This window comes from Ochlerotatus camptorhynchus, unplaced genomic scaffold (genome assembly GCF_037179485.1).
Source record: "Ochlerotatus camptorhynchus isolate MF236.1 unplaced genomic scaffold, CSIRO-AGI_Acam_v1.1 ptg000330l, whole genome shotgun sequence".
Classification (NCBI taxonomy): domain Eukaryota; kingdom Metazoa; phylum Arthropoda; class Insecta; order Diptera; family Culicidae; genus Ochlerotatus; species Ochlerotatus camptorhynchus.
This window is the reverse complement of record NW_027040818.1, coordinates 9,386,733-9,413,729: the sequence shown is the minus strand read 5'-3', so window position 1 is coordinate 9,413,729 and position 26,997 is coordinate 9,386,733. Positions and strand designations below refer to the sequence as shown.

The following is a 26,997-nucleotide window of genomic DNA, read 5'->3' as shown; positions in this document are numbered from 1 at the left end:
AATCTTAGGGAAAATCTTCAATACACCTTTCTCTTATTTTCTACTTCGATTGCTTTCTTCCGATTCCAGCCTTGTCAACTTACGATGTCTCTTCAATGGTTAAACTTACGTTCTCCAAAAACTCCATTTACTCTTCTTCTGTTTCGGCATGTTTTATGTAATATGAAACAGCTGCGTCATCGTCGCGATGTTTAGATGAAAATGTTTTTCGGTTAAGAGAAACAATAGGGTCCGAATTCAACAGCAAAAATCTCATCAAGTCTTCGTTTGTATTGACTCTTGATGTTTCCTTTTGTGGTTTAGTCGATTTTTCCTGATAATTTTAGGGGTAGCTTCGCCAATGGGTAACTCGAACATTGAAATAATGTTGGCGCTATGTATCAACAGTTTATGATCCGTCACAGGCATGTAATAGGGAAATTTACGTATTCTCGTCAATCTAAGCAGCGTCCGAACTTCTATTAGCGATTTCTCAGCGTCACACACATACGTCACAGGTTTGTTTGTTGACATTTATCTGCTGCTTGCTGTTCTACCAATTCCAATCAATTGGAGGCGAACCAGCCTAAGGCTGAAAGCCTCCTAAATAAAGCTAAATAATAATAATAATAATTCCAATCAACCGAATTGATCAAAACGGGTTGAACATGTTTTTACAACGCTCCAAACTTCTCAGGTGAGTGTGACTATTGTCGGCAGTCTCTTTTTCTTCGGCACCCTTTCCATTTGAACTGCGTGTTAATCAGCTGTTCTATTATCGGCAACTCGAAATCAGCCGTATTTTCTAGTGTGTATATTTCATTTAAAGAAAAATATGGCAGAACATGATTGCACAGTCGTAAAAATGTAATCAGATTGAAGCTGAAAAGGTAAGGAATCGGCTTAATACATTCAGCGAAGAGTTTTGATAGGAAAATACAGTGAAATTAACGTTTCAATTTCGGTTGCCGAAAACAGTCAATGGGTGCCGAAGCCATAATTTACCCTACCAACTGTAATGAGCTAAGTATTGATCCCTTGTTTCTTGTAATAATATTTGATATTTGGGTATATCAATTGGTTTTCCGCTGGCTACTACTCTCAAAATCGTACCAATTTTTCGATGAGAGTTTCGTCAATTCTCGTGATAGCAGCACTTGTAACAGGATCAGACAAAAAATTACGCGCAGTGTTGCCATCATTAGAAGTACACGCTATGTCAAAACTTTCCAAATTTGGGTATAATCCACCCAGATCGGTCAAAACTGAACCTACCCTGGGGCCGACTGCGAGTAGAATTTTCATTGGAATCATCGTCAACATTTGTATCGTAAGCAGGCAATTGAATTGATGACTTCAACCAAGCATTATATTTTTTAATAAAATACTTATTTACTCGATGACCTCCAAGAGGGTTAGGAGTTCAATTTTGAGCAATACACGATGCAAAATTTGTGCAAATTCTTCAAAACGTGCTCAGGAGGGTCATCCGATAAGCAATAGCGGAAAATACATGGCGTTCTTTTGCTTTCCTCACATGTGACCCATTTTTCAAAAATCTTCTGATTTAAAAGCAATTTGCGTTGTTCTACAAAAGGTTAAAAATCTGGTAGAGTGGTGAAAAGTTGCATCTAAATCATACATGGTCTTGTAAAGGACACTTTTACCAATAATTCTATGAAAAGTTTGGGGTGAAACTTCATGGAACTTTTTTTGAATCGTTAATTAAAGTTTGAATAGTGTTTTTAAGAAGATCAAATTCTACACAAGCTATTCGTTCCGGTGTATCCGAACTGAGACCAAAATTAATCCAATCGGTAATTGTAACACTCTCTACTGACCTTGACTGTTATTGCCCACTTTACTGGAATTGATTTTACGCATGCGATAGGAAACTCTGAGGAGCAAACCACCAATTTACTGAATTTTCAACGTCAAACTGAACTGTACCCAAAAATTTTAAGGATACAAAGAAAAGAAGGAGGAACAGCCGTAACCCGGTGTAGCTGAAAGAAGCTGAATCAGATAACAGAGCAAGGAAATAAAGAATAATTAATAGAAGAAGGGGTGACATGCAGGTTTAAAAACCCTGTTTAAAATACTGAATTGCCAAAGCAGGAACAATGTAAAAACTCTTAGATACATATCATAACAATTAGGTAAGTTACTGTAGTAGCTGGAGTACCTAAGTTAAAATGAAATGTAGTTTATTTTGAATTTGGAACAAATAAAGAGTTGCCAAAAAAATAAAAATAGAAGAAGTAGCAGCCGAAACCCGATATAGCGGCAAGAAGGTTAGGCAGATAACGGAGTAAGGAAGAATGTGAAGTAGGAAAACATGTAACAGAAAACGAAGCCCAAAAGATGAGGAAGATCAAGAAGATAAAGCAGAAAATAGCAAAATGAAGAAGACGACATCGAAGGATAATTAGAGAAATTCTTAAGACGTAGAAAAGGAAAACAAGGCAATGGAAATAAAGTAGGATGAAAAAGGAATATGATGAAGAAGTAAAAAAACAAACAGAATTACGGAGAGAACAAAGAAGAAGATGGATTAAAGAGTGAATGAAGAAGAATATCAACAAGCAACAAATGATCACATAGCAGAAGAAGTGAAAAATATATAAGAAGATGACGCAGTCGATTCAGCAAAACAAAGAGATGAAGGAGACCCATCAACAGGATGTCAAGATAAGTGAACACACAACGAATAAATTAATATGACATGACTGCATGGAAATTTTCTCGACTTCCCTGGGCATAGAGTATCACTGTGCTTTTCACACTATATTCAAATTCATGCCTTCATACATTAAATTAATAACTGTGGAAGTTGAGAGACGGCAAAACGCTCGCCACAGAAGCGTTAAAATCCTAGATGAATAAGAAGTCTCCAATGATAAAACTCAGAGGAAAAAGAATCCGGGAAACGCGAAACAGACAACGACGCAGGTGGTGTAGTGGTAAGCGTGAGTGCCTCTCACTCCAAAGGGCCTGGATTCAATCGCAGTCAGCACAGCCGGGATTTTCTGAAGCATAGAATCTCTGATCATGGCTTCCATCGGAAAGGGAGTAAAGCCCCCGGTCCATGGGGTGATGGATCTATAGGTAGGGCCCAGGTGTGGAAGCTGCCTCCCTGGCGTCGGTAGCATTGGTACTTAGTATGGAATACAAAATCGACGGAAATCAAACCAAGGAAAAAAATAAACAGAACTCATCAGTTTGTATCCAATTTAACTGAACCATTTCCACTTCTCCCAGAATCTAAATCCTACTGAATATGGACGAAAACAGTACCCTGTAGGACGTGGAAAAATGATTGTAAACAAACACATTCCGTCCGTCCTACGATGGTGCTTTTACCGACCGACCAACCGCATTGTGAAGCCTTCCACGTGTGCCACATCGGAGAGCTTCCTCCGGCCAATCTATGATCGAACGACGAATGACAAACCACCTTGCAGCACCCTAAGCCTGGGGTGGAATATTTAGAGGGTGGCAACTACAATCATAACGCAGCAAACCCTCTCACGCGCTGGATAGGAAGACATAACCATTTTTCGAACGAGAAGGCCTTTCCTGATAGCGTCCGCTGTTGGCGTCGTCTTACGTGGGTAGTATTATTGCGGCTACGAGTGGAGTGTCATCGACGTCGGTGTCGGCGCCATTAAGGAAAATGGCTAATGACCTGGAAAGTTCCGCTAGCAGATCCCAAGTGGACCGATGAAAAACTCAACCCCTCTATGCGGGACGGCCGAAGACCGACGGCGACGTTAGGCATTGTTGTCGCTTCTTGTACCGGTTAGTAGGTGAGGTTTAATCCGCTTGAAGTGAAGCAAAGTGGCATTAAATGGCAAAGCGTTCGTCTACAGGGACCACCGTCTTTTAATTATTGATGGCTAATTCGCTCACAGCCGGTGGTAAGTGCTGTGGAATAAATCAATTTTATGAGTTTCCCAATAATTCTTCGTTCGAGAAAAGTTTCAATGTTTCCTGGAAGTTTCATATGAAGCAAGGGGAGTTTGGGTCGTGAATCATTTTCCGATTCAAGACAGGTCTTCCCAGAAAGCCAGCAACAGCAGCTCGATCTTGAGAAACATACGTCACTCTCTTTAGTGCATCAGCTTGAAAATAGAATTCTGATTCACTTCATTATTCTCCTTCTGATGTGACTAGGTCAGATGACAAATTGGATGGATTGCAGCATTCCAATTTTTCTACCTCATGTAGCACAAAATTTGCATATTTAATAGCACCAGCCTGCCCCTCTAGGCGATTAATCCAAAGTGTGAACAGACGCTCATATAAAGGCAATATGTATGATGATTGCATCCGAATGATCAGAAAACCGTGAACAAGAGTGAGAGCCCCTGATTGCGCACTTGACTCAGCAGGGCGACCGATGAATGCCGAGATATTGCTCAACTTATGACGAAATCCTCTCCTCTATTCAAAGCACGCAAATCGCTCTATCAATGGAACCAGTCAACCAGCCCGACGACGCGGGCAAACAACTGTGCGGAGGAGGGGTGAGAGTTCCTTTCCTTTTCCTTGTAGCAGCACCATCGTGGTAATCGCGTGTAAATGGGTCGTAAAATCACTGCAAGCTGATACGCTCTTGAAGTCTTTTGAGCTTGGAACAGGTTGGGATTCTTCTGAAGTGCTGGTTCGCCGGTCGTTCGGTGGCATGGGAGCAGTATTTGGACGATTGAAGCAGCGAGTTGTCAATTTGAGAGCCACTTGAAAAATGTCCATGGGTTGAAAGTGGCCACCTGGGGGGTTATGGTTTCAAAGCTGTTGGATGTCGAGTTTAAAATAAAAAAAGGAAAAGTCTGAAAATCTGAATATCTGATGAATCAAAAACTCAGATTGACAGTTGAAGGTAATCAAACACAGTTTGATTGTGATGTTTTCTCTTTTCTAATCAGTGTGGGGTTTTTGTATTTCAAATCCGGCAAGTTGGGGTCTTATTCCAATAATTGGCCTTAGTGGGTGAATCATTTAAAATATACGATGCTACACAGATATACATTTTCTAATGAGTAAAATTTCAATGTTTTACAATTAATCATATCATCAGGCTATTTTCCATAGAGATATGGTGCTGTTCCGCTGATAGGAAGTGATAAAAATTCCTATATATAAATATAGAGAAGTGGGAAGAATTCGCTTGCGGTGCATATTCAGGTTAAAAAAGTGAACGACAGCCTAAAGATATCAGACAGGGACTGGGTTGTTCAGTTGATTGATCAGTATTTTCCCATACATTTTTTAACCGCTTTCCTACCAGTCCTAAAAGAGCCAAAAATCTAAGAGCGAAAATTTTCTCTCAATCTCTCAACATGCCATGTATATTGATTTCACAGACTACAAAATATAGTACCTAGCTATGAAAAAAGGTTGGAACTTATGTGCGGCACTAGAATCGATCCATCGATTTAAATGGGTACAAAAGAATCGATATTTGCAGGATCAATATTTTATTCATAATGCCGAATGCAGCGAATACTGAACGGCCGGTCAACCCGGACATTTAAAATATAATTAAATATTACGTTTACTTTGCAAGATAACTAATATGTGTGATTCAGAACGATACTAAAGGACTATGACAAAAGTTATGTGATTTTTGGAGCATAGTAGGCCGTGATAATAATCTTGACAGTGTCCGGATTTATGGTTCAAGTATACGGATTTTGAGTCCTTACGGTGTATTTTGAAAATTGAAATTAAATATCAAAGATAACATCAAGCTGAACATTCCAATAGGTCCTAAGGAACATAAACAGATTATCTTCGTCAACTTTCTCTTTGTATCCCCACGGCCATGTAAAGACATTCCCAGGTATTTTCAGTACACAGATCGATAACAGAAGCTTTTATCTAGCATCTAATAAGACAAACACATCAAGAAACGGTTCTGTGCTCAAGTCATTTACGAAAGAGAAAGTCGACGAAGAGAATCGATCAATGTTACTTAGGACCTAATGCAATGTTCAGCTTGACATGTTTGAATTTTCATTTACTCATGTTTTTCGAGAGATTTGTTTATTTATTAGAATAATTGATTTAGAAATCTTTAAATGGTGTGCCTGTAGTCTTTGTTGTAAACCAAGATTCGTCGATTCATTTAGCATAAAAATATCATAATAACAATGATATTTTGTATTTTTAGGTTGTTTACAATAAGAGATTATAAGGAACGGGGTGTTCACTTAAAACCTGCCAATTTTGCTTCCAAAGAGTCACAATCAACGATGTTCGGATTAGAGATAGAATTAGAGATAGAAAATAGAGGAAATAGAGAAGATGTAGCGATAGAAAATGTTATACAACATTAGGAACAATTATGCTGATGCTAATTTTGAGGGTATGTATGTGAAAGAAAATCAGTTTTTCTATGAACAAAAGTTACATTCATTTGCTTCTTTTCATGATTGAAAAGATCGAACGGAAAGATCGATTTTAACGATTTTTTAATTAATAAAAAATTGGTTCTAAAAATCGAAAATGGAGATCAAAAACATCCATCTCCTATAGATTGATTTAAGATCGCTCAATACTAGTTGGAACCCTTATTTCTCGATGAAGGTCCTATCTGCTCTGATCTATTCTCTTCATCGACTTTCTCTTTTGATAATCACTGCTATGCAAACAGATTTCGTGCTATTTTACCCACATAGCTTGATAAAGGAGGATCTTATCTATCATCCAAAACGTAAATACAACAGGAAAATGTTTTGCTTGTGAGTTATCAACAAAAGAAAAAGTCGATGAAGAGAATCAATCAATGCAGATAGCCCAAGTAACATTGCAGGTTTTATCGCGGTTTTATAGCATTCTACTTGCTGAAGGAAGTGTTACTACTACCTAAAGCTACAACAAATTTAAACAGCACTTCTCAGTGCTCAACCTGTAAAAATGTTCTACCTTGTTAAACTCAAGGTAATCCTTCTTGGATATCCAATTGGAAAATTCCTCTTCGATCATTCAGATTCTTATAGTAATCTGCTTGGAAGTCGATTTGGATAAAAATTTACTGCCGCCATGGCGCCTAAGGGGCAAACTCTTGATCCTCCTTGTGATGAAATTAATTTGAGTAACCAATTTGATTTGCTCACGGATGATGAGAATGATCCATCATCCAAGAAAAATTCTAGTAAACTTTCCCGGCTTAATGCCAAGAAGGAAAAGATTCCCCCTATTGTGATAACCACTTCCGATTTCCATGCTCTTCGCATGGAACTTTTGAATTTCGTGAAAGTTAAGTTTTCACTACAAATTGGACGTCGGGATGAAACCTTGGACGGATTTAAATGTCTTCTCAAGTATCTTACTGAGAAGAAGCACATTTTTTTTACTTACGACACCAAAACTTAACGTGTGTTCAAGGTTGTCATGAAAGGACTGCCCAGTGGTGAATCCCTGGATCAGATCAAAGATGAACTGGCAAAATTACTTGGGCACAACTCCACTACAAGTAATCAAAATAAAAATGAAATCCCGTATAGGCGATTCGCGCAACGTGATTTCTAATGATTTCAAATGTTCAAATTGTGGTGCAAACCACAAATCCAATTTTTGGGAATGTAAGACTCGCAAAGCGATCCTACAATCTCGTTCTAAGCGACAGGTAGGAAACGCTCCACGTTTCCGACCAGGTACAAATTCCTCTGCTGTTAACAACGGTCAGCGAGGAACAAATTCTACATTCGTACCCGTAGATACAATTATCACCCCTGCTTCAAATTCTTCATCTATACCTACTTCGCAGCGGATAGGAATCAAAATACTAACCAACGTTTAGTTCTGCTTCATTACTGCTCCTAAAATGAAATTTTTACAGAAATCATTAATTGACATGATTTCTGATATGCTTAAATCTAACTCCATGTTTGATGGTATTCAAACTGGAGTAAAATTTGAAAACAATATTGTCATGACTTTGAAACTCAGTAATGGATTTTAAAGCATTAAATATTTTAAATTGGAATGCTCGTGCTTTTAAAGATAATGAAGACGAGCTATTTAACTTTTTGAGAGTTCATAACGTGCATATTGCCGTTATAACTGAAACGTTTCTTAAACCTGACCATCAGGTTAAGAGGGATGCAAATAATTTTATGTTTAGAAATGATCGTCTTCATTCCACTGCGTCCTAGCAAGAAGTACGGTCGACTTAGTTCGCGCTCCGCTATTTTGGAAGTTTTCTCGCTATTCGCTTGATTAAAATTGTCAGTTTTTTCTCGCTTAGAGTTCCCAGCTAAATAATTAACTAAAAGTGAGTTTTTTTTTTCTGAGAAGAAAGTGTGTTTTCGGCATCATCGGAAGGAAAATTGTTTTTACGATTGCCAATTCGCCAACCATTTTGCGCACCATCGGTGCGTGGTAACGCATACCTGCACACGGATCATCGTCATCGAGTGTCAGCATCTGCCTCCGCATTTACACCGCTCATCTATCATCGTGTGTTCAGCTGAGTGCCGACCCTCACATAAGCACACACCAACGAAGACCGCCCGCACACGCTGATCGAAGATCATCCACGCTGCGCGTCGCTCCGCTGCTGCCGTTTAAACGCTCGGTGGTAGTAGTATAGGATTATCAGATAAGTTTTTGTTCTTGTTTCTCTCTTTTGCCCACAGTTAAATTTTAAGTTTGTGTTCTGTGTTTGTAGTTTTTTTTTTTTTTTGTGTATTGTGTCCGAGTGATTATCGTTTCAGTGGTAGAGCGTTTTTCGCTCCTACTAGTACGGCAAAATGGACATTTTGTCGCAAGACGAAATGGACCTTTTGTCGGAAGATGACACCACTTTGCCACGCGATGGCAAGAAGGGTCGAAAACGTACGTCATCTCTCTCTGGTTCATCGTCTCAGTCTGGCAAAGGACAGGCTCAGATAAACCCCCGATCGCGAGCCTATCCAGATGACTCGACTGGCCCATGGGTTGTCTACTTTCAGCCCAGAAACAAACCTTTGAATGTAATGCAAATTACTAATGATCTGACGAAGCGATACTCGGCCGTGACTGAAATCACGAAGGTTAGGCACAATAAACTTCGTGTCTCCGTCTCTAACCTGAAGCAGGCTAACGAGATTGCTGCCTCCCAGCTCTTCACGCTCGAGTACAGAGTTTACATCCCAGCTCGTGATGTGGAGATCGAAGGTGTGGTCACCGAAGCGAGTCTGACCCCCGAGATCTTGGAGAAGCAGGCGGTTGGCCGTTTCAAGAACCGTTTGCTTCCCCCGGTGAAGATACTGGATGTCCAAAAACTGGGCTCAGTATCTGTCAGCGAGGGTAAAAAGAGTTTTACCCCCACAGACTCGTTCCGTGTGACCTTTTCTGGTTCAGCCCTTCCTCACTACATCGAGCTGGGAAAACTTCGACTACCTGTGCGTTTGTTCGTTCCCCGGGTCATGAACTGCCAAAACTGTAAGCAGTTGGGACATACGGCCTCCCACTGTGGCAGCAAGGCACGCTGTTCCAAATGCGGAGAGAAGCATGGGGATGACACCTGTGCAGCTACCGCACCAAAATGCGTGTACTGTAAGGGAACTCCTCATGGTATCTCGTCATGCCCGGTGTACAAACAACGCGGGGAGAAATTACAACGCTCACTTAAGGAACGTTCCCGGCAGTCTTTTGCAGAAATGCTTAAGACGGCCACGCCATCGACCAACGACAAAAATCCCTTTTCTCTTTTGTCAGATGACGAGACTGACTCTGACTTGGCTGAGGAGGGAACTTCTTTCTGTTTTTCAGCACGGAAACGAAAACGCATCCGTTCGCGGAAAGTTGAGAATGAAGAACCCCAAATCAGCTTGCCCAAATCAAGGAGTGGTGGAAAAAAGGAAGTTTCTACTCCTCCTGGATTCAGAAGAACTGGCTATACCCAGGATTTTCCACCTCTCCCGGGGACATCCAAAACCCCTGATGTCCCATTTTTAAGAACAGAAGCCCCTTCTTCATCTGGGTTGTTCTCATTTGATAAAATTGTGGACGATATTCTCAAGTACCTGAATATTTCTGATCCTCTCAAAAGCATTGTTCTGGCAATGCTTCCTACTGTGAAGACCCTCTTGAAGCAGTTGACATTAAAGTGGCCCCTCCTTGCAGCAATCATCTCCTTCGATGGATAATTTTCCAAACGAGGTCGGGGATTTGATCACTATTCTACAGTGGAATTGTCGAAGTCTTATTCCTAAATTAGACTCTTTTAAGTTTTTAGTTCACAATAATGATTGTGATGCATTTGCTCTTTGTGAAACTTGGCTCTCTTCAGATATAGATCTTCCTTTTTATGATTTTAACATTATTCGACTGGATCGTGAGGATTCGCGTGGAGGAGGGGTACTTTTGGGGATCAAAAAGTGCCATTCTTTCTATAGAGTGAATCTTCCACAATTTACAGGTATTGAAGTTGTCGCATGTCAGGCTATTCTTAAAGGTAAGAGCCTTTGTATTGCTTCTGTTTATATTCCTCCTAGAGCCGTTGTTAATCGAAAACAACTTTCAGATATATGTTCAGTACTTCCTGCTCCACGGTTGATTATGGGAGATTTTAATTCCCACGGTACAGGCTGGGGGGAACTGTATGATGACAACCGTTCTACTTTTATATATGACCTCTGTGATAACTTCAATATGACAATTCTTAACAATGGAGAAGTAACACGTTTGGCTGGACCATCCTCGAATGGAAGTAGATTAGACCTCACACTTTGCTCTAACTCATTATCGTTGGATTGCACGTGGAATGTGATCCAGGATCCCCACGGTAGTGATCACTTGCCGATCAAAATTTCGATTGCCAGTGGGTTCAATCCGTCGGAATCCGTTAACGTCGCGTACGACCTCACCCGTAATATCGATTGGACAACGTTCAAGACCGCGATAGAGGAAGCCGTGTCGTCGGTAGAAGGGCTTCCACCGTTGGAGGAATATAACTTCCTCTCCAATCTGATCTTGGACAGCGCGCTTCGAGCTCAAACTCGGCCGGTTCCTGGAACGTCTTTGCGTAGGAAACCTCCTTCCCCTTGGTGGGACCACCAATGCACTGAGGTTTATCGTAAAAAGTCCGACGCGTTTAAGCTTTTCCGGAAACGTGGAACACCCGTGTATTTCGAAGCGTACTCGGCTCTTGAACACGAACTCAAGAGCCTCATCAAAGCCAAGAAACGCGGATACTGGCGGCAATTCGTGGACGGATTATCACACGAAACGTCGATGAATACGCTTTGGAACGCGGCGCGAAGGATGCGTAACCGGTCTTCGAACAACGAGAGCGAGGAGTACTCAGATCGTTGGATTCTCAAGTTCGCGCGAAAAGTATGTCCTGATTCCGTGCCGGCACAGATGATTCCTCGCGAAACGACGAATTCTGTAGACGAGATCAGTCAGCCTTTTTCAATGCTGGAACTCTCACTCGCGCTCCTTTCGTGTGGCAATTCGGCTCCGGGGGCTGATAGAATCAAGTTCAACTTGTTGAAGAACCTCCCAGACGTCGCTAAGAGGCGCATGTTGAACTTGTTTTGTCAGTTCCTGGAGCTCAATATTGTTCCGGATGATTGGAGGCAAGTGAGAGTTATAGCCATTAAAAAGCCTGGAAAACCCGCGTCAGATCATAACTCGTATCGACCCATCGCGATGCTATCGTGCATTCGAAAATTGTTGGAGAAAATGATCCTTTTTCGCTTGGACAAATGGGTTGAGACGAACCACCTACTCTCAGATACTCAATTTGGATTCCGTAGGGGCAAGGGAACGAACGACTGTCTCGCGTTGCTTTCCACAGAAATTCAGTTGGCTTTTGCTAAAAAAGAGCAAATGGCTTCTGTATTCTTGGATATCAAGGGGGCTTTTGATTCAGTATCCGTTGAAGTCCTTTCAGACAAACTCCACGCTTGTGGCCTTTCTCCATTAATAAATAACTTTTTGTACAATTTGCTGTCAGAGAAACATATGAGCTTTTCTCATGGAAACTCTACAGCTTCTCGATTTAGTTACATGGGTCTCCCCCAGGGCTCATGTTTAAGCCCCCTTTTGTATAATTTCTACATCAGAGAAATTGACAATTGTCTAAGTGACAACTGCACGTTAAGACAACTTGCAGATGATGGCGTAGTGTCTATGACAGGGCCCAAAGGGGTCAACCTGCAAGGACCCTTACAGGATACCTTAGACAATTTGTCTACTTGGGCTATCCAGCTAGGTATCGAATTCTCCACGGAGAAAACTGAGTTGGTCGTTTTTTCTAGGAAGCATAGCCCAGCACAACCAAAGCTTCAACTTTTGGGTAAACCGATCACGCATTCTATGTCCTTCAAATATCTTGGGGTCTGGTTCGATTCAAAATGCACCTGGAGATCCCACATTGAGTATCTGAGACGAAAATGCCAACAAAGGATCAATTTTCTCCGAACAATTACCGGAACGTGGTGGGGAGCCCATCCGCAAGATCTTCTAACGTTGTACCGGACAACAATTTTATCGGTTTTAGAATACGGTAGTTTTTGTTTCCAGTCGGCGGCTAAAACTCACATCATCAAACTGGAACGTATCCAGTATCGTTGTCTTCGTATCGCGTTAGGATGCATGCACTCGACTCATACGATGAGTCTAGAAGTGTTGGCGGGCATGTTGCCACTATCGGATCGGTTTTCGGAATTGTCCCTCAGGCTCCTCACCCGTTGCGAAGTTATGAACCCACTGGTAATCGAAAATTTTGAAAAGCTTCTTGAGCTGAACCCTCAAACTCGTTTTATGTCATTGTACTACGTGTACATAACACAGGATATCAGCCCTTCACAGCATAATCCTCATCGTGTATGCTTCTCCGACTTCGGCAATTCAGTTAGTTTTGATTTATCTATGACGCGGGAGATTCGTGGGATCCCAGAACATCATCGTTCCATGATTGTTCCGTCAATTTACGCTGCAAAGTTTGGCCAAGTTGATTCCGCAAGATCGTTCTTCACAGATGGATCACTAATTGAGTCGTCCGCTGGTTTTGGTATTTATAACGAATTTCATAGCGCCTCTCGAATGCTTCAAGCTCCTTGTTCCGTATATGTTGCTGAACTGGCGGCAATACACTATACGCTAGAAACGATCGCCTCACTTGCACCAGATCACTATTTTATTTTTACGGATAGTCTCAGTTCTGTCGAGGCTATTCGCTCTATGAGGCCGGTAAAGCACTCCTCGTATTTTCTCATGAAAATACGAGAGCTTTTAAGTGCTTTATCTTTAAGATCTTTTGTCATCACCTTTGCATGGGTCCCATCTCATTGCTCGATTCCGGGCAATGAGATGGCTGACTCATTTGCTAAGGTGGGCGCTATGGAAGGCGATATTTACGATAGACAAATCGCCTACGATGAATTTTTCTTCATTTATCGTCAACAGTCACTCGTCAGCTGGCAGAATAAGTGGAGTGAAGGGAGTTTGGGACGATGGCTATATTCGATCATCCCTAAGGTGTCGAAGAGTTCTTGGTTCAAGGGGTTGGATGTGGGTCGAGACTTCATTCGTATGATGTCTCGCCTCATGTCCAATCACTATTCGTTAAACGCTCACTTGTTCCGTGTTGGGCTGAAGGACAGCAATCTCTGTGAATGTGGACAAGGTTACCAGGACGCTGATCACATCCTTTGGTCTTGTGCGGAGTATCGTGGAGTCAGATCACATTTTTATGATTCCCTTCGGGCTCGAGGTAGACAACCTAATGTTCCAGTTCGGGATATTTTGGCTAGACGCGATCTGGAGTTTATGAAACTCATATATGTTTACTTTAAGAATATTAACATTAGATTGTAAGTTTTATTAACCTTGTGTTTAGTTTGTATTTTGTACGTGTGGGTTTTTTTATGTTTGTTTTCAAGATGAATAGAAATTAGTTCATGTTTTAGGATTAATTAAATATTTGTATCGTAAACCACATTTCAAACCTTCCTCTCCCTTTTCCCATCCAAAAAAAATTGTAAATCCCCACTAACCTCGAGACAACCGCGAGTATCCGGTCCAGCTCTTTTAACTTTAAATATAAGAAATCAATAATGTATAACAAAAATGATAACTCGGCTCTGTAAAGTTTATTCGATTGAGCCTGTACAAATAAAGTAATTAATATAATATAAATGATCGTCTTGATGGAGCCTGTGGTGGCGTTGCCATCATTGTTCATAGACGAATCAAACATAAAATTCTTTCTTCATTAGAAACCAAAGTTATTGAAACTTTGGAAGTTTCTGTTGAAACAAAATTTGGACAACTTACATTTATAGCTGCCTATTTGCCATTCCAATTCGTAGGCCAGCAAAAGAATTTTCTCAAGGGTGACCTTCAGAAACTTACCCGTCATAGATCTAAATTCTTCATTATTGGTGATTTTAATGCAAAACACCGCTCATGGAATAATGCTCAAAGCAATTCCAATTGTAATATTCTGTTTGATGATTGTTCTGCAGGTTATTATGCTATTTAATATCCAAACAGCCCAACATGCTTTTCTTCAGCAAGAAATACCTCAACTATTGATTTGGTCTTAACTGATTCATGTCAACTTTGTATCCAATTGGTTACTCATGCTGACTTCGGTTCTGATCACCTTCCGTTTGAAATATCTCATGAAATAATTTCTAATCCCAACATCTCTACTTTCAATTACCATAGAGCTGATTGGGAGCAATATCGAACATTTATGGAATATAACTTCGATCCAAAAATTCCTTTGCAAACCAAAGCACAGTGGTTGAAAAGTACATTTTGACGCTCTTAATTAATAGCACCATGGAGAGCGGATTTAGAGTAAGGACGTCTTCAACAAAGTTGATGAATATGACATGCTTCATATTTTAAATGCATGGGTTTTGTGATTAATCCCCCTAAAAGTGAAATGAAAAATTTATTTTTTCACAATGTCGAGACAAATGGTTGACGTTTTCAGCAAAGTTGGAGCAAAAATGATTACAAACAACTTTGCCGAAGACATAAAAGTGCTAAATTTCACTCAAATCGAGATAGAGAGCGTTGTTTGAGGACGGACCCCCAAAAACACGTTTTTCATCAAAACACATATTTTCTTTAATTTTAGGTCCTCATTATATTCAACAAAGTTGATTGGTATACTAAAATACACATCGTTCTAGAACATACTATACCTGCATCATTTCAATAGGATGAGTTATTGATAAATTTTCTTCTATTTTCCTCATATTTTGGACTTGCGTATCTTTCTTAGGTGCAAAAAGATGCAGATGAAATCAAATGCATTTAAAATTACATTAAAAGAGCTTTCAAAAGGTGGTAAATTTGTCCATCCACGACCGTCTGCTGGAGAGTTATGATCAAAACAAACACCCGTAGATAGGCTTTATAGAAGTCATGTCAACAACAAGGGGATAGTGTGTTTTATACCGCGTAATAAATTCGTTTCCATAGTAACCGACTCAATAAACAAATTTCCTACTTCTCAAAGCTTATCAAATTCAAGAACGGCACATTTTCTTCCCAAAAATTGCCCAGAAGGCAAAACTGAAGCATCAAGAACGAAAAAAAAAAAACTGTCAAATTCAGTTAAACTTGTGAGTCGATAAGTGTTTTTCCATAGTGCTCATCACTGTTTTTCATCAAGCGTGAAGCAATTCTAGATAAACATTTCAAAAGCTCTTATCTGCATTGATCGATTCTCTTCATCGACTTTCTCTTCCGTTATTAACTCAGCTTCAAAACCTTTCGCTATTGTATTTCACGTTTTGGATGCTAGATAAGAATCTCCTTTATTAAACTATGTTGAATAATTAGTGCGAAATCTGTTTGCATAACAGTGGTTATCAAAAGAGAAAGTTGATGAAGAGAATCGATCAAAGCAGATAGGACCATTTGAAATGTTTATCGAGAATTGTGAAAGTACAGGGTGATTCAGAATAACTGTCACCGATTTCACAAATATGCAATTCTCAATGGGTAAAATGGGTATATGTTCAAGTATTTTTGTTTTAAGTGTGTACAAATATCAGCTTGTATTGATAGTAGGATTTGAAATTTCATTCGTTTGTGATTTCAAGCAGCCATTGACGTCAAAATAGAGAATGGCATAAATCTTTAAAAAAATCGTGTGTTATCTTTTAGAAACTGAAATCTCTTCGAAAGAATGTAACATTTATTTTTGCATCATTATAGAGGTACAAAGGAACCATGCTTGAAAAATCCGTTCAATATCAGAGCTTAAACGCATCACCAGGACTCAAAAAGTGCTGAAACTAAAGCGTGCGTGCCAGCTGTGGTTAATTTTCATGACAAATGTGGCTGATAATTAAGGTAAAGGGAGAGAGATTTGAAATAAACTATGCTTAGTTGAAGGTTATATATGTAGAATATCTGGAATATGATGATATCAAAAATTCATGCAAGCGTTCAATCGTTATGACCATTTTTAAAAGGGACAGTTATTCCGAATCACCCTGTAATTTCATTTTCCGTCATATACGTCATGAAACCTCTGTTGATGTGTTTCATGAAAGAGAAAAATATCAAAGTCGAGCGCTCTTTCGCTCATCTGTTTCACCGAAGCTTGAAAGGAAGACCAATGGAGCGACGGGAGAAAGAGAGACAAGCGATCGAACATTTCAAGAGCAAATTTTCATTATGTCGTAAGTAACATTCGCACCGATCCGAGAAAAATAAAGTTTTGTTTTGATGATCGAAAAGTTATTCCTATTTCCAATTAAACACATATAATCTCATAGTGATAGCAATGTTTAACATATTTAGCCAGGTTTTAATCATACAAAAGCAAATCGCTAGCTTTCATGCTAAGAAATACTGGTTTTTGAGTCAAAAGTTATTATACGTCGTTTGGTGGAGAATTATCAATTACGCCTCCTTACGTGCAGCCCATTCATCATTTTAGGACCACCGAAATCATCTTAGCAACAAACAGCTCGATTTATTCACTTTAATAATGAGAAAGCGAAACGACGAAAGTACACTTTTCACGGGTTTCTCAGTGCTGTTACTTAATGCAAACGGCATCTCCATAGAAATCGGATGACTTAAGTAACATCGAAAACTATTTTGATCGGAAGGTGATTACGTCAAAAAGCAATTCGACTGGTAAATAAATTTAAAAATGGGATGTGATCCTATATTCGGACAGTATATAGTGTAATAGCAGGAGCATCGATTGACACTGATAGCTCGACTTTGTTTACCTTTGTTACATTCGACGTAATGAAAATTTGCTCTTGATTTGTTTGTGCACGCCGACTGAGGTTCTAGAATGCTGCGAAGCTGTTCGATTTTAACAGAAAAAGAAGGCCAGCAGTCTCTTCGTCGCATGGATTTGGTCGATTGAAGCTGATATTGTGACGCCCTGGCTGTAAGCCACAACGATGGCCAACAGGAGTATACACTCCCACCCCTACGGCTTCGATTATCCAGCTGGAAGCTTGGCACTTCCGAATCGTGTTTCGAACAGCTCCGATGGTTACACCTTCCAATTTCGCTAATTGACTCGGAGAAATGTTGGGGATAGTACACCATTTGTGCACGATCTGTTTGAGCTTTTCTAACTTTCATCCACTCTTTCTTCAAATCCTTGCCGTTTTTGAAGACCTTCCCTGTTTTCCGAAGCTTGCACTTCATAATCGCCCAGAATTTTCTATTGAGCGAAGCTCTGGCAAGTTTGGCGGATTCGCCTTCTTCGGCAAGTTGGCTTCGTACCACTCCATCACATGTTTCGCATAATGGCACGATGCCAGATCCGGCCAAAACAGAGTGTCACCTTCGTGGAACCGAAGGAAGGACAGCAGGTGCTTCTGGAGGCATTCTTCTTTATATATTTGGCCGTTAATGGTGCCAGTCGTTATGTACGGCTAGCTGAATTTGCCGCACCCACAGATCGCATGCCACACTAAGTTCTTCTTGGCAAATTTGTCAGCCATCTTCTTCCGGAACTTCTCCTGAATATCCAGGCGAGACTTGCCGATGAAAAACCCCAGGTCAGGGATCTGCTTGGCGTCTTCTTTAATGTGCGTCTCGTCGTCTATTGCGATGCATTTTGGCTGCAGCAATCACTCGCGGTACAGCTTCCTGGCGTGGGATTTGGCCACCGTATTCTGTTTATCGGTTCGGTTAGACGCCTTCCTTACCTTGAAAACATGAATTCCGGCCCGCTTCATTGTCTGCTGGATAAACCAGACAGATGAATTGACCTTCTTGGCCACGTCCCGAATCGAAAGCACTTTTTACTTGGAAGCCATCTCGATAACCATTTGACAGATTGTGACGAGATATTGTACATGTAAACATTACACTCTAAACAAGTTTTAATCAAAATTTCATACATTCTTACCCCTGCAATAAAAAGTTATACAAAAAATAAAGCGCATTTTTTTTTCGAGTACAATCTTCAGTATTTTTACGCCAAACTATGCGCATAAGCTTGAATATTGTGGAAGAACCTGTGCTGGTGCCTGCTTACTACCAGCAAGCACTTACAGTTCCAGTCGGCTTTCAGCAGTTGTTCTCCCTCCTCAGCAGTCAGTCCCAGTTATAACTTCAAAAGGATCATCGCTGATCAAACAAGCTCTCGAAACAGCTATACTTGTAAACACCTGGAATTTCACCTATAATGCAACGATCCCATCAGCATCGATTGATCGAGTAGTCGTAACAGCAGTCCCATTGAAAATGGTAATAACTAACTCCGATCCCCTTCTCGTTAGCACAATGCACGTTAGCTACAGCGTGAAGATTCCATCACAGCACATCAAACATAGCGTGGTGAGCAATATTCCAACCGTGGCCCCTCCAATAAAATCCGCCGCTACAGTTTCCGATATAGAAAACATCTCCCCGGTGGGGCAACAACCGATTAACACCCAATTCCACCTCCAACCCCCAAGGAATATTCAGCCGCCGTCATTTCTGAAGCCGAAGAGGAGGAGGACGTTGAAGTAACCGGTACCAATGTTTCCGGTGAGTGCGATCCTCGTCCGGACTTCAAACCCATCAACGATCAACCGGACGAAATCGAAGTGAAAACCGGTCAGGAAGACGAAGAACAAATCAAGCTGACAAATTATCTTCGTCGACTTTCTCTTTGCAGTCCCACGGCCATGTTAAGACCAAGTACAGGATCGTCATGAGACGTAATCAAGTTCACAAGATCGCTACCAATCACGCTATGGCTTTATCCAACGAAAAACCGAAGAACACACGTATGTAGTGATGTTCAACTTCAAAGGAGACTGCCGTCGACGGCCGCAGCAAAATCACGGTGGTGTATCGCATAAACGGGACCGTATCTCGATCATCCGGAAGGCACAGCAGAAGCACCAAACGAGAAAGGATGGATGTCCACCGTCAGTAGAACGGCACAGTGGCAATTCATAGCTCGGTTCGCAGTTTCATCCAGTGGCAGTTTGCCAAACCATGGGCACGGGATTGCTTCGACGAGTATTGTAGTACTTGCGGGGTACGTAATTTGCCAGATTTTGAGTATTTGGTCAGGCAAATCGAGTTTTTCCACCATGTCAAGCCGGACAAGCATTCGCCCTTGGTAAGTGTAAGGCAGCTTGGCTTCACAGTTGGTAAGGGTTGAACGAAGGTTATTAAGCAGAGATGATGCAGGATGCAATCAATTTAACTGTCTCCGAGTTTTGCTGAGCTATTGAGTTCTGAAAACGTGTTTTCTTTTATTGTTGTTTTGTTTGACAGCAGCTTTTCGGCTTCGCATGAAGGTACACCTTCAAATGTTGCTGTGATGCGAAAATTGAGAAAGCAAATGACAGTGATCTTGCTCATTGAGCAATGTGAGTTACTGGAAGTGCCTCAAAAGCAACTCAGAAATTGCTCATGATTAGGAGCTGTCTTGCCCCTTGGCATAAACCTTCTCCAAAACGTGTGTTTGTTCGAATTAGCTTGTGTATGCGTTTTTCATCCTAAATGAACATGTGATTAATCATAAAATCCCATCGACCCACTTTTGGCTGTAAATATTTGTCAAATGGATATATTATTTGATGAAATGGTGGAAAATTGATCTGCTGAAAACAACAAAAACAAGTTGAAGATGCTAACTTTCAAATAACAGACTGTAGTGGTAATGTTTATACGATAGATGGAGTAGATGAAAGTATAGGGTTGATAGTTCCGTTAGAGTACGGCAGTGTGAAGATTGCATATAGATATTAGAATAGCGAGCTAGGACAACTTTAAAGGAAGGTACAAATCGGTTTTTTCATCTCTCTTTACCAAGCTCCCCATTTGGAGAGGGATGGTGAGGATTGTCCCCCTCGCCACCACTGGCAAAAAGAGATGAAAACCGACCGATAAAAATTCCAGTTCACATGAAAGTAATCCAAATGCAAACACAGCATGCTACCAAAAAAAACTCTCATAAGTCTTTTAATTTAAAAAAACATACCGATTTCAAAACTTTGCAATTACATTCAACTAATTGTAACCTCAGATAGCCTAGTTAGTAACGGCATTTTAGTTATTGACATTAAGATTCGATCAGAGGTCCAAAGTTTATAGATTATTTTTGCACGCTGAATGACCTAAATAACACCGCTGTCTATGATCGAATTAAATGATATTACAGATTGATATGTTGTTTACTTTTCGACATTCAGATATATGGAATGAGAGAAGATGCGAGATAAGGCGGATTACAACGAACACGGCGATCCCACCCGATGTAGTTCCAAATCATTCAGATCATCCAGCTCCGTTACCGTTAAACCATTATCAACCCATTTAAAAAAAAAAACTCCTTTCGCCACGAGTATCGTTTTATCTTTTTCTATACGGCTCTCCTGCTGAAGTAGTCATGATCTGTTTCTGGTATTCTCCTTCCAGCGGTGAAGCAGTTGTCTGTTTCCATATGATTTGTTTTCATAACAAAACGCACAGAAAAAAATGTACCCAACTTGAAATGACTCAACTCAGCATTGCAGAAAGCTTACAAATATCAAAAGTTTTCTGACTTCTATGCCTCAAGTACTTGCAATATATGTGATAAAAGGGCCAGAAACATTGCTTGACGGTACTTAATTAGTATAATGCTTGTTGGCATTTGTCATGCTGTCAAGATTTAAAGCAAAGTCATGATTTCACGTTCGTTTGATGATTATGACTTAAATGCTTCACTTTGAAATTAGTTTCCAAGCTGAGGTACTAGCTGAGTGTGCTCGGTCTTGCTCGCGATTCAATATTAGCTTGAGTTTATGCGCCAATTAAAAAAAGCAAACTATATTGTACGTAGCCCTCCTCATATCTAAGGGGTTACCCCCTATTACCTTCTCCTTATACCTCCACATGCCAAATTTGGTTCCATTTGCTTGATTAGTTCTCGAGTTATTCAGAAATTTCTGTTTCATTTGTATGGGATCCCCCCCCCCCCTTACAGAAAGGGGGAGGGGTCTCTAACCATCATAAGAACCTTTTCCGGCCCCAAAAACCCCTACATACAAATTTTTCACGCCGATCGGTTCAGTAGTTTCCGAGTCTGTAAGGGTCAGACAGACAGACAGAAATTCATTTTTATATACACTCCCGAGCATAAGGTCAGGAACACCCCCAAAAAAACATGACAAATTTGTTAGGTTCATATCTCTGTCATGTTACGTCCAATTTTCGTTCTCTTTGGATCATTTGAAAGTTCAATATATAATGAAAGTTCAAATTTTGTGCGCTAAAAGTTCACCTAAAGTTACAATATTTTTCAAAATTTACTCTGAAGAATCGTGACTGATTTTCTCAGAATTGAGTTGGCCAAATTTTGAAATAAAAGTAGTAGTAGAACACTTAGGGATCGTTTATTATTTATGTCACACTTTTAGGGGGAGGGGAGGGGTATTGGAAACTGTGACGAGCCTTACAAAAAACAAATAAGGTTCATATAAAAAATGTGACAAAGGGGGGAGGGGGTTGAAAATGGGCCAAATTTGCGTGACATAATTAATGGACCTTTCCTTATGCTCTATACCATTCATACCATTCAATTCATACAATTCGAAAATTGAACAAAATATATTTGCATGGTTTTTTGGGGTGTCCTTAAACTTATGATCGGTGGTGTATATAGATAGAAGATATGCTCCAACTACACTCACACGTTTCCACTATGTCGTCCAATAAAATTACGTATGGATATGTCACAATAGAAGCACGCCACAGTGGAAATCCCGAGCCATAGTTCAAAAACTCATCCCAAATCAAAATGAAGCACATGTAACGAATGCAAAAGTTTCAGGCATTCAGCAGCTTAAGCGCCACTCTCGTAAGTTGAGAGACTGCTGTTGCTGTTGGAGTGCTCGGCTAGAGACTCTATTTCAAGGCAGGTAGTTAACGCTCAAACACCCGAATCCAATTTAGCTTTCCCAATCCGCAGGCCGAAAAACTATATCCCTAACTCAATCTGAGAATAATGAGAGGATATTCTGTCCCCCGCAGCGGTGTGATCGAAACACAAATCAATTCCCCAGAACACCCTATGTGGCAACGTCAACTTGAAAATAAAGAACCTACATATTTGCTTTTAGGATTGCTACAGGTAAAATCATTGTATTAATCATTTCTCAATTTTGGGTTCCCTGCCTGAAAAGTGACGTCACTAGGTCCTGTTTTGTGGGTACAAAGTTCGCTTAATTCTACGCTAACCTGTGTACTGCTATGCTGGCTCACGATGGCTGGATACGCTGATCGACAACTTCGTACTGACCTGGAATCGGTCTCGGTAACCGGAAATCATTCACGTTCGGGTAACCGGGACGACGATCATGCGGTCACGCTCACCTTGCGTAAGCTACCAAGCGCACGTCGGTAAGTAGGTAATCGGCTCGATCGGGGCTCCCGCGTATGAGTTTAGTTAGGGCAGTCCTGTGCACGTTAGCGCACGTGCGATGTTTCGACGTCCGATGACGTAACGGCTCGTAACGAATGGTTCGGGCCGTTGATAGCTCACGTTACCTGAACGGTCGCCACAAACGACCACGTGGCAGCGATACTGTCGTCTTCGCTGTTTTCGTGCAGATTTTGTGTGGGGTGTCGGACCGTAGGGTGTTGGGCGGCCTAGCTTAGTCAAGCTCGGCGTTTACCGTATCTCGGTGCTACTTGGTTCACCACTGAGTCAGCACAAACCGACTGAAACAACCGATCAGCGAATGAGCCACTCCAAACAAACACCCACGTTGAGCGGTGGGTATTGTCCCTGTTCAACGTGTACAAGTTTGTAGAAAATCACAGCTTTCACCGAGCAATTTTTGTACGAGATCTTACCTGACTAGTTTTAAGTTTCAAATTCAGACAACTAGTCTAGTCTAACTTGACTACACAGGTTAACCACAATCCTAGGAACACATATAGTTTTAAATTTGACTATTTATTTAGGAATTTTTACAAGACTAAACTCACTGTTACGTTGATAATCAGGCCGCACTATCAACTTTTCACAAATTGAAGGTTACTTAATATCTAACTTTAAGCAGCGATACTTTTTTACGTGTTCTCAAGAGGACGCGGACCACCAAAGTAAAATTCAAAACCCCATATGGACCACTCGATTACTAAATGTCTTTTTAATCGCCTCAAACAATACGCTATTGTATTGGAGCTGCGGGAAATGAATTTCATCTCATTTTATCCTACGCTAAATGATGCTTTCTTCTTCCCACGAACATCGATCAGTGGGAGTTTTTTTGTTGACCAGTAGCTAGTATATTTTGGTCATCATATCTTTTTCGGAATCATCAACCAGCCCGGAGGGAAAGTAAATGAGATCCGTTGGATAGAACTCACATCAAATTTTAAATACACGGGCAAAGCAGTTTGTCATTTCACGTAGAGAGGGCGAAAAACTTGCATGAAAGTAACTGAAGCTTTGATTTGAAACATAAAGCTCCAATACTACAGATGAGTTCACAATGTAGCTTACACACATATAAGATTAGTTACAATACCATGTGCAAAAATTATGTTTAACATTGTTCCCTGAGTAATACCTGGGCACTTCCTGAAATATTTTAATGGTATAATTCCCATTCAAAACCCAAATAAATCTGTGTAAAAATAAATAAAATAAGAGTGATTTGTGGCAAACCCCGCCAGTATCGCATCCAACGTCAGTGCCTATACGTATGCGTACTACAACGCTGCTCTCAAACAAAGGAGTAACAAGTGTGATACTATCACTGCTGGACCAGATCTTTGGTTTTCTCATGCAGTGGTTCATCAGAGAGGGGATGCTTAGTAATCCCCATTGCCTGCCCATGGCACCATACTATCGTGGCATGAACCAGCATTCTTCTTCTTCCTCGCAATTCAAGCTTGTTGCATATGGCATATTAGCTTATTTCGTGCTCTCAACTTGGTATTCTAGATGCACTTCCACAGTTAATAATTGAGAGCTTTCGATGCCTGTACCATTTTTGCATTAGTATAATTAAGTGGCAAGTACAATCATACTCTGTGCCCAGGGAAGTCGAGATATTTTCCAACCCGGAAAATTCCTAGACCGGACCGGGAATCGAACCCAGCCACCTCTAGCATGGTCTTGCTTTCTAGCTGCACCTTTACTGACTGAGCAACGGGATGCCTGAGCCAGCAACGCCGGCCATAAATCTACCATCTCCAACACTCCACTATAAAGCATAAAATTAAGCCCGCCCACCAACAGCAAGGTGCAAAAACTAGCCAAGGGGAGGGAAAGCAAAGTCATAATTTCCCTGCTTGACACCAAACTAACCAGTTATCAGTTCATTCCCATTCAAAGTCCCACCGAGGGGCGCTGAGATGGTGATTTTTACTGATGTAATCGCATTCACTTAAAATAGTTCCAGTGTATCAAAATAGATAAAATTGTGGATTTCGGATCCATTTTTAATGCAGATTACCAATATGCATTTACCTCAATTGATAACTGTGGAAGTGCTTCATAGAACACTATGTTGAGAGCAGGCAAAAGCTCGTGTTAAAGCATCAAAGCCAGACATGGAGAGATTTGAAGTTTTTTAACAACTGATTAGATTTTATTTTTTTTCATATCACTGTTCTATACTGAAAATTTTAGTCGGTAGTGTGTTTTGAAAAACCCTAATAACCAAAAATAGTTGATTTAGTTTTTGATGTACCTGAATGTCAATCAAACGTTCCCTAAAGAAGTGCTTGTTGGCTTTCTGTTGTATTGTTTGTACCTATTAAATGTGAAAAATGTCGTTTCTCGTTGTTCAAAAACGGAAGTCTAAGAAATCCAAACCACGTTTAACAGTGGTTCCCGCAAAATGGGTTTATATGGGGGTTTATAAAATTCAAAGAATATTTTTTCACTAGATAACTTATGGATGCTGTTACAAAACATTTGCAGGCTGTGCAAAGTCTTTGTAATCGTCAATTATGTCTAACCTGCCAAACGAAATGTACCAAATTATTTAATACACATAGACTTTTATTTGTTTTGATGAAACATATTTCACCATACTTCTTATTTGTACGTTGAAACATAAAATACTAGATTTGTGTTAAGGGAAATGGATGCAATGTTGGCCTGAATGCCCCAAAAGCCAAAAATATCCATTAGTACCGTCCTAATGATGCGTTCATCTAGATAAAATTGATAAATAGCAGATTTTAGCTATGGGCCCAATCTTAGATCCATAGGCCAACATAAGAGCCATTTCCCCTATTTGTTAAACAAAATATGTAATCAAAATGTCATGCTTTTACAAACGTGTTTCCAAATACCTGAGCGATGCCAATTTAAAACAAACATATTTACAAGCCCAATGGATACGTGAGCTTATGTGTTCTATTGCATTTATCATACATTAGTATGACTCAATTAGTGAAATAGTACTGCTGTTGTGATTTTATATGACAAACTAAATATCATACCATTTGACATTATGTTTTTAGTAATACTGGGGTTCGCTCGGACTACCACAGTCCCCCTTTCCTTAAGCTTCCTGCGTATGTAATGGACAGCCCCTTATTGAAAATTTCTCGTTTCCATGTGTCTTATTTTCTGTGGTATAATTTTCAGTTGCCTAAATTTCAAGTGTTCTATTTACAACTGTACAGTACATTTTTTTCACCAAATCACCAAACCAGCATGTCTAAAATGACACAGTAAAGCTATAATCGACCGTTTTCCGGCAATCAAAAAAGATTTGCGAGCATTCCAACACAGCCGTCCGTTTTCTATTTTATACTCAATTTGACATTTATCACCCTCTTACGTCCGTACATAGATTTTCCCAAGCTACGTTTTTATTGCCATTTTTTCCCCCCAGAGTCGCTTACGAGATTAACGACTGAACATACAGTCACTTCTTGCTCGAAGCTGTGATTTTTATGACAAACGATCATAGAAACGAATACCGAGAAGACACTCTTGTACTGTTAGTTACTGCAATCACAAATAAATAAAAAAAAATAGCCGTCATGCTTGTACTTACTTCATTGCTGCTGCTGTTGCATTTACGTGGGCGCTTCCTCCCTCAATCAGACGGCAGATTAGTCAACTGGCGCCTCGAAAGAGTTCCCTCGCTCCCTCTTCGCTGCTGCGGTTGATTCCGATAAAGAACAAATCACGTTTCACTTCTCACTTTCTTCTGACAAATAAAACACTTATTTCCTTTTCGGCTTTTTTTTCACTCAGAATGATTGATGGTTTGTTCCCGCAGAGCCCGAAACTTTTGATTCCTATTTATTCCTAGCACTCACACTTCGCACTTTATCAATTTTCACGTGCTGCAATCAAAAGCGTCGTCGGCGGTGACCGTTTTCAATTTTCTTCTAATACCTAGGAAAAACATGATTCACTGCTCTGCGAACTGATTTTCCCCACCCTAATTCCGGTCCCACTTTTCCGCCGTGGTGCAGATCGGAGGGAAAATCAACACAGAAATATATAATCACTGCTCATTTCGGTGGAATGATACTTTTTTTTCTTCTTCTCTCCTCTGCATCACTTTTCTTTTCACAAGCGCGGCACTTTGTGCACAACTGTGA

General features: G+C 40.4%; 1 protein-coding gene and 1 pseudogene across 7 annotated transcripts in view; one reads left to right on the top strand and one right to left on the bottom strand.

The window, feature by feature from the left end:
• The window catches only part of LOC135708508 (ornithine aminotransferase, mitochondrial-like), an 81,543-nt pseudogene extending 62,166 nt beyond the window's left edge, over window positions 1-19,377 (top strand).
• Mp (Multiplexin) overlaps window positions 1-26,997 on the bottom strand; it is an 884,548-nt gene that overhangs the window by 830,859 nt on the left and 26,692 nt on the right. For all 7 annotated transcript variants that reach the window (XM_065230395.1, XM_065230396.1, XM_065230401.1 and 4 more), the window contains exon 2: window positions 26,442-26,788. In XM_065230395.1, the coding sequence (XP_065086467.1) occupies window positions 26,442-26,446 (5 nt within the window). In that variant the 5' untranslated portion in view covers window positions 26,447-26,788. The remainder of the gene's footprint in view (window positions 1-26,441; window positions 26,789-26,997) is intronic.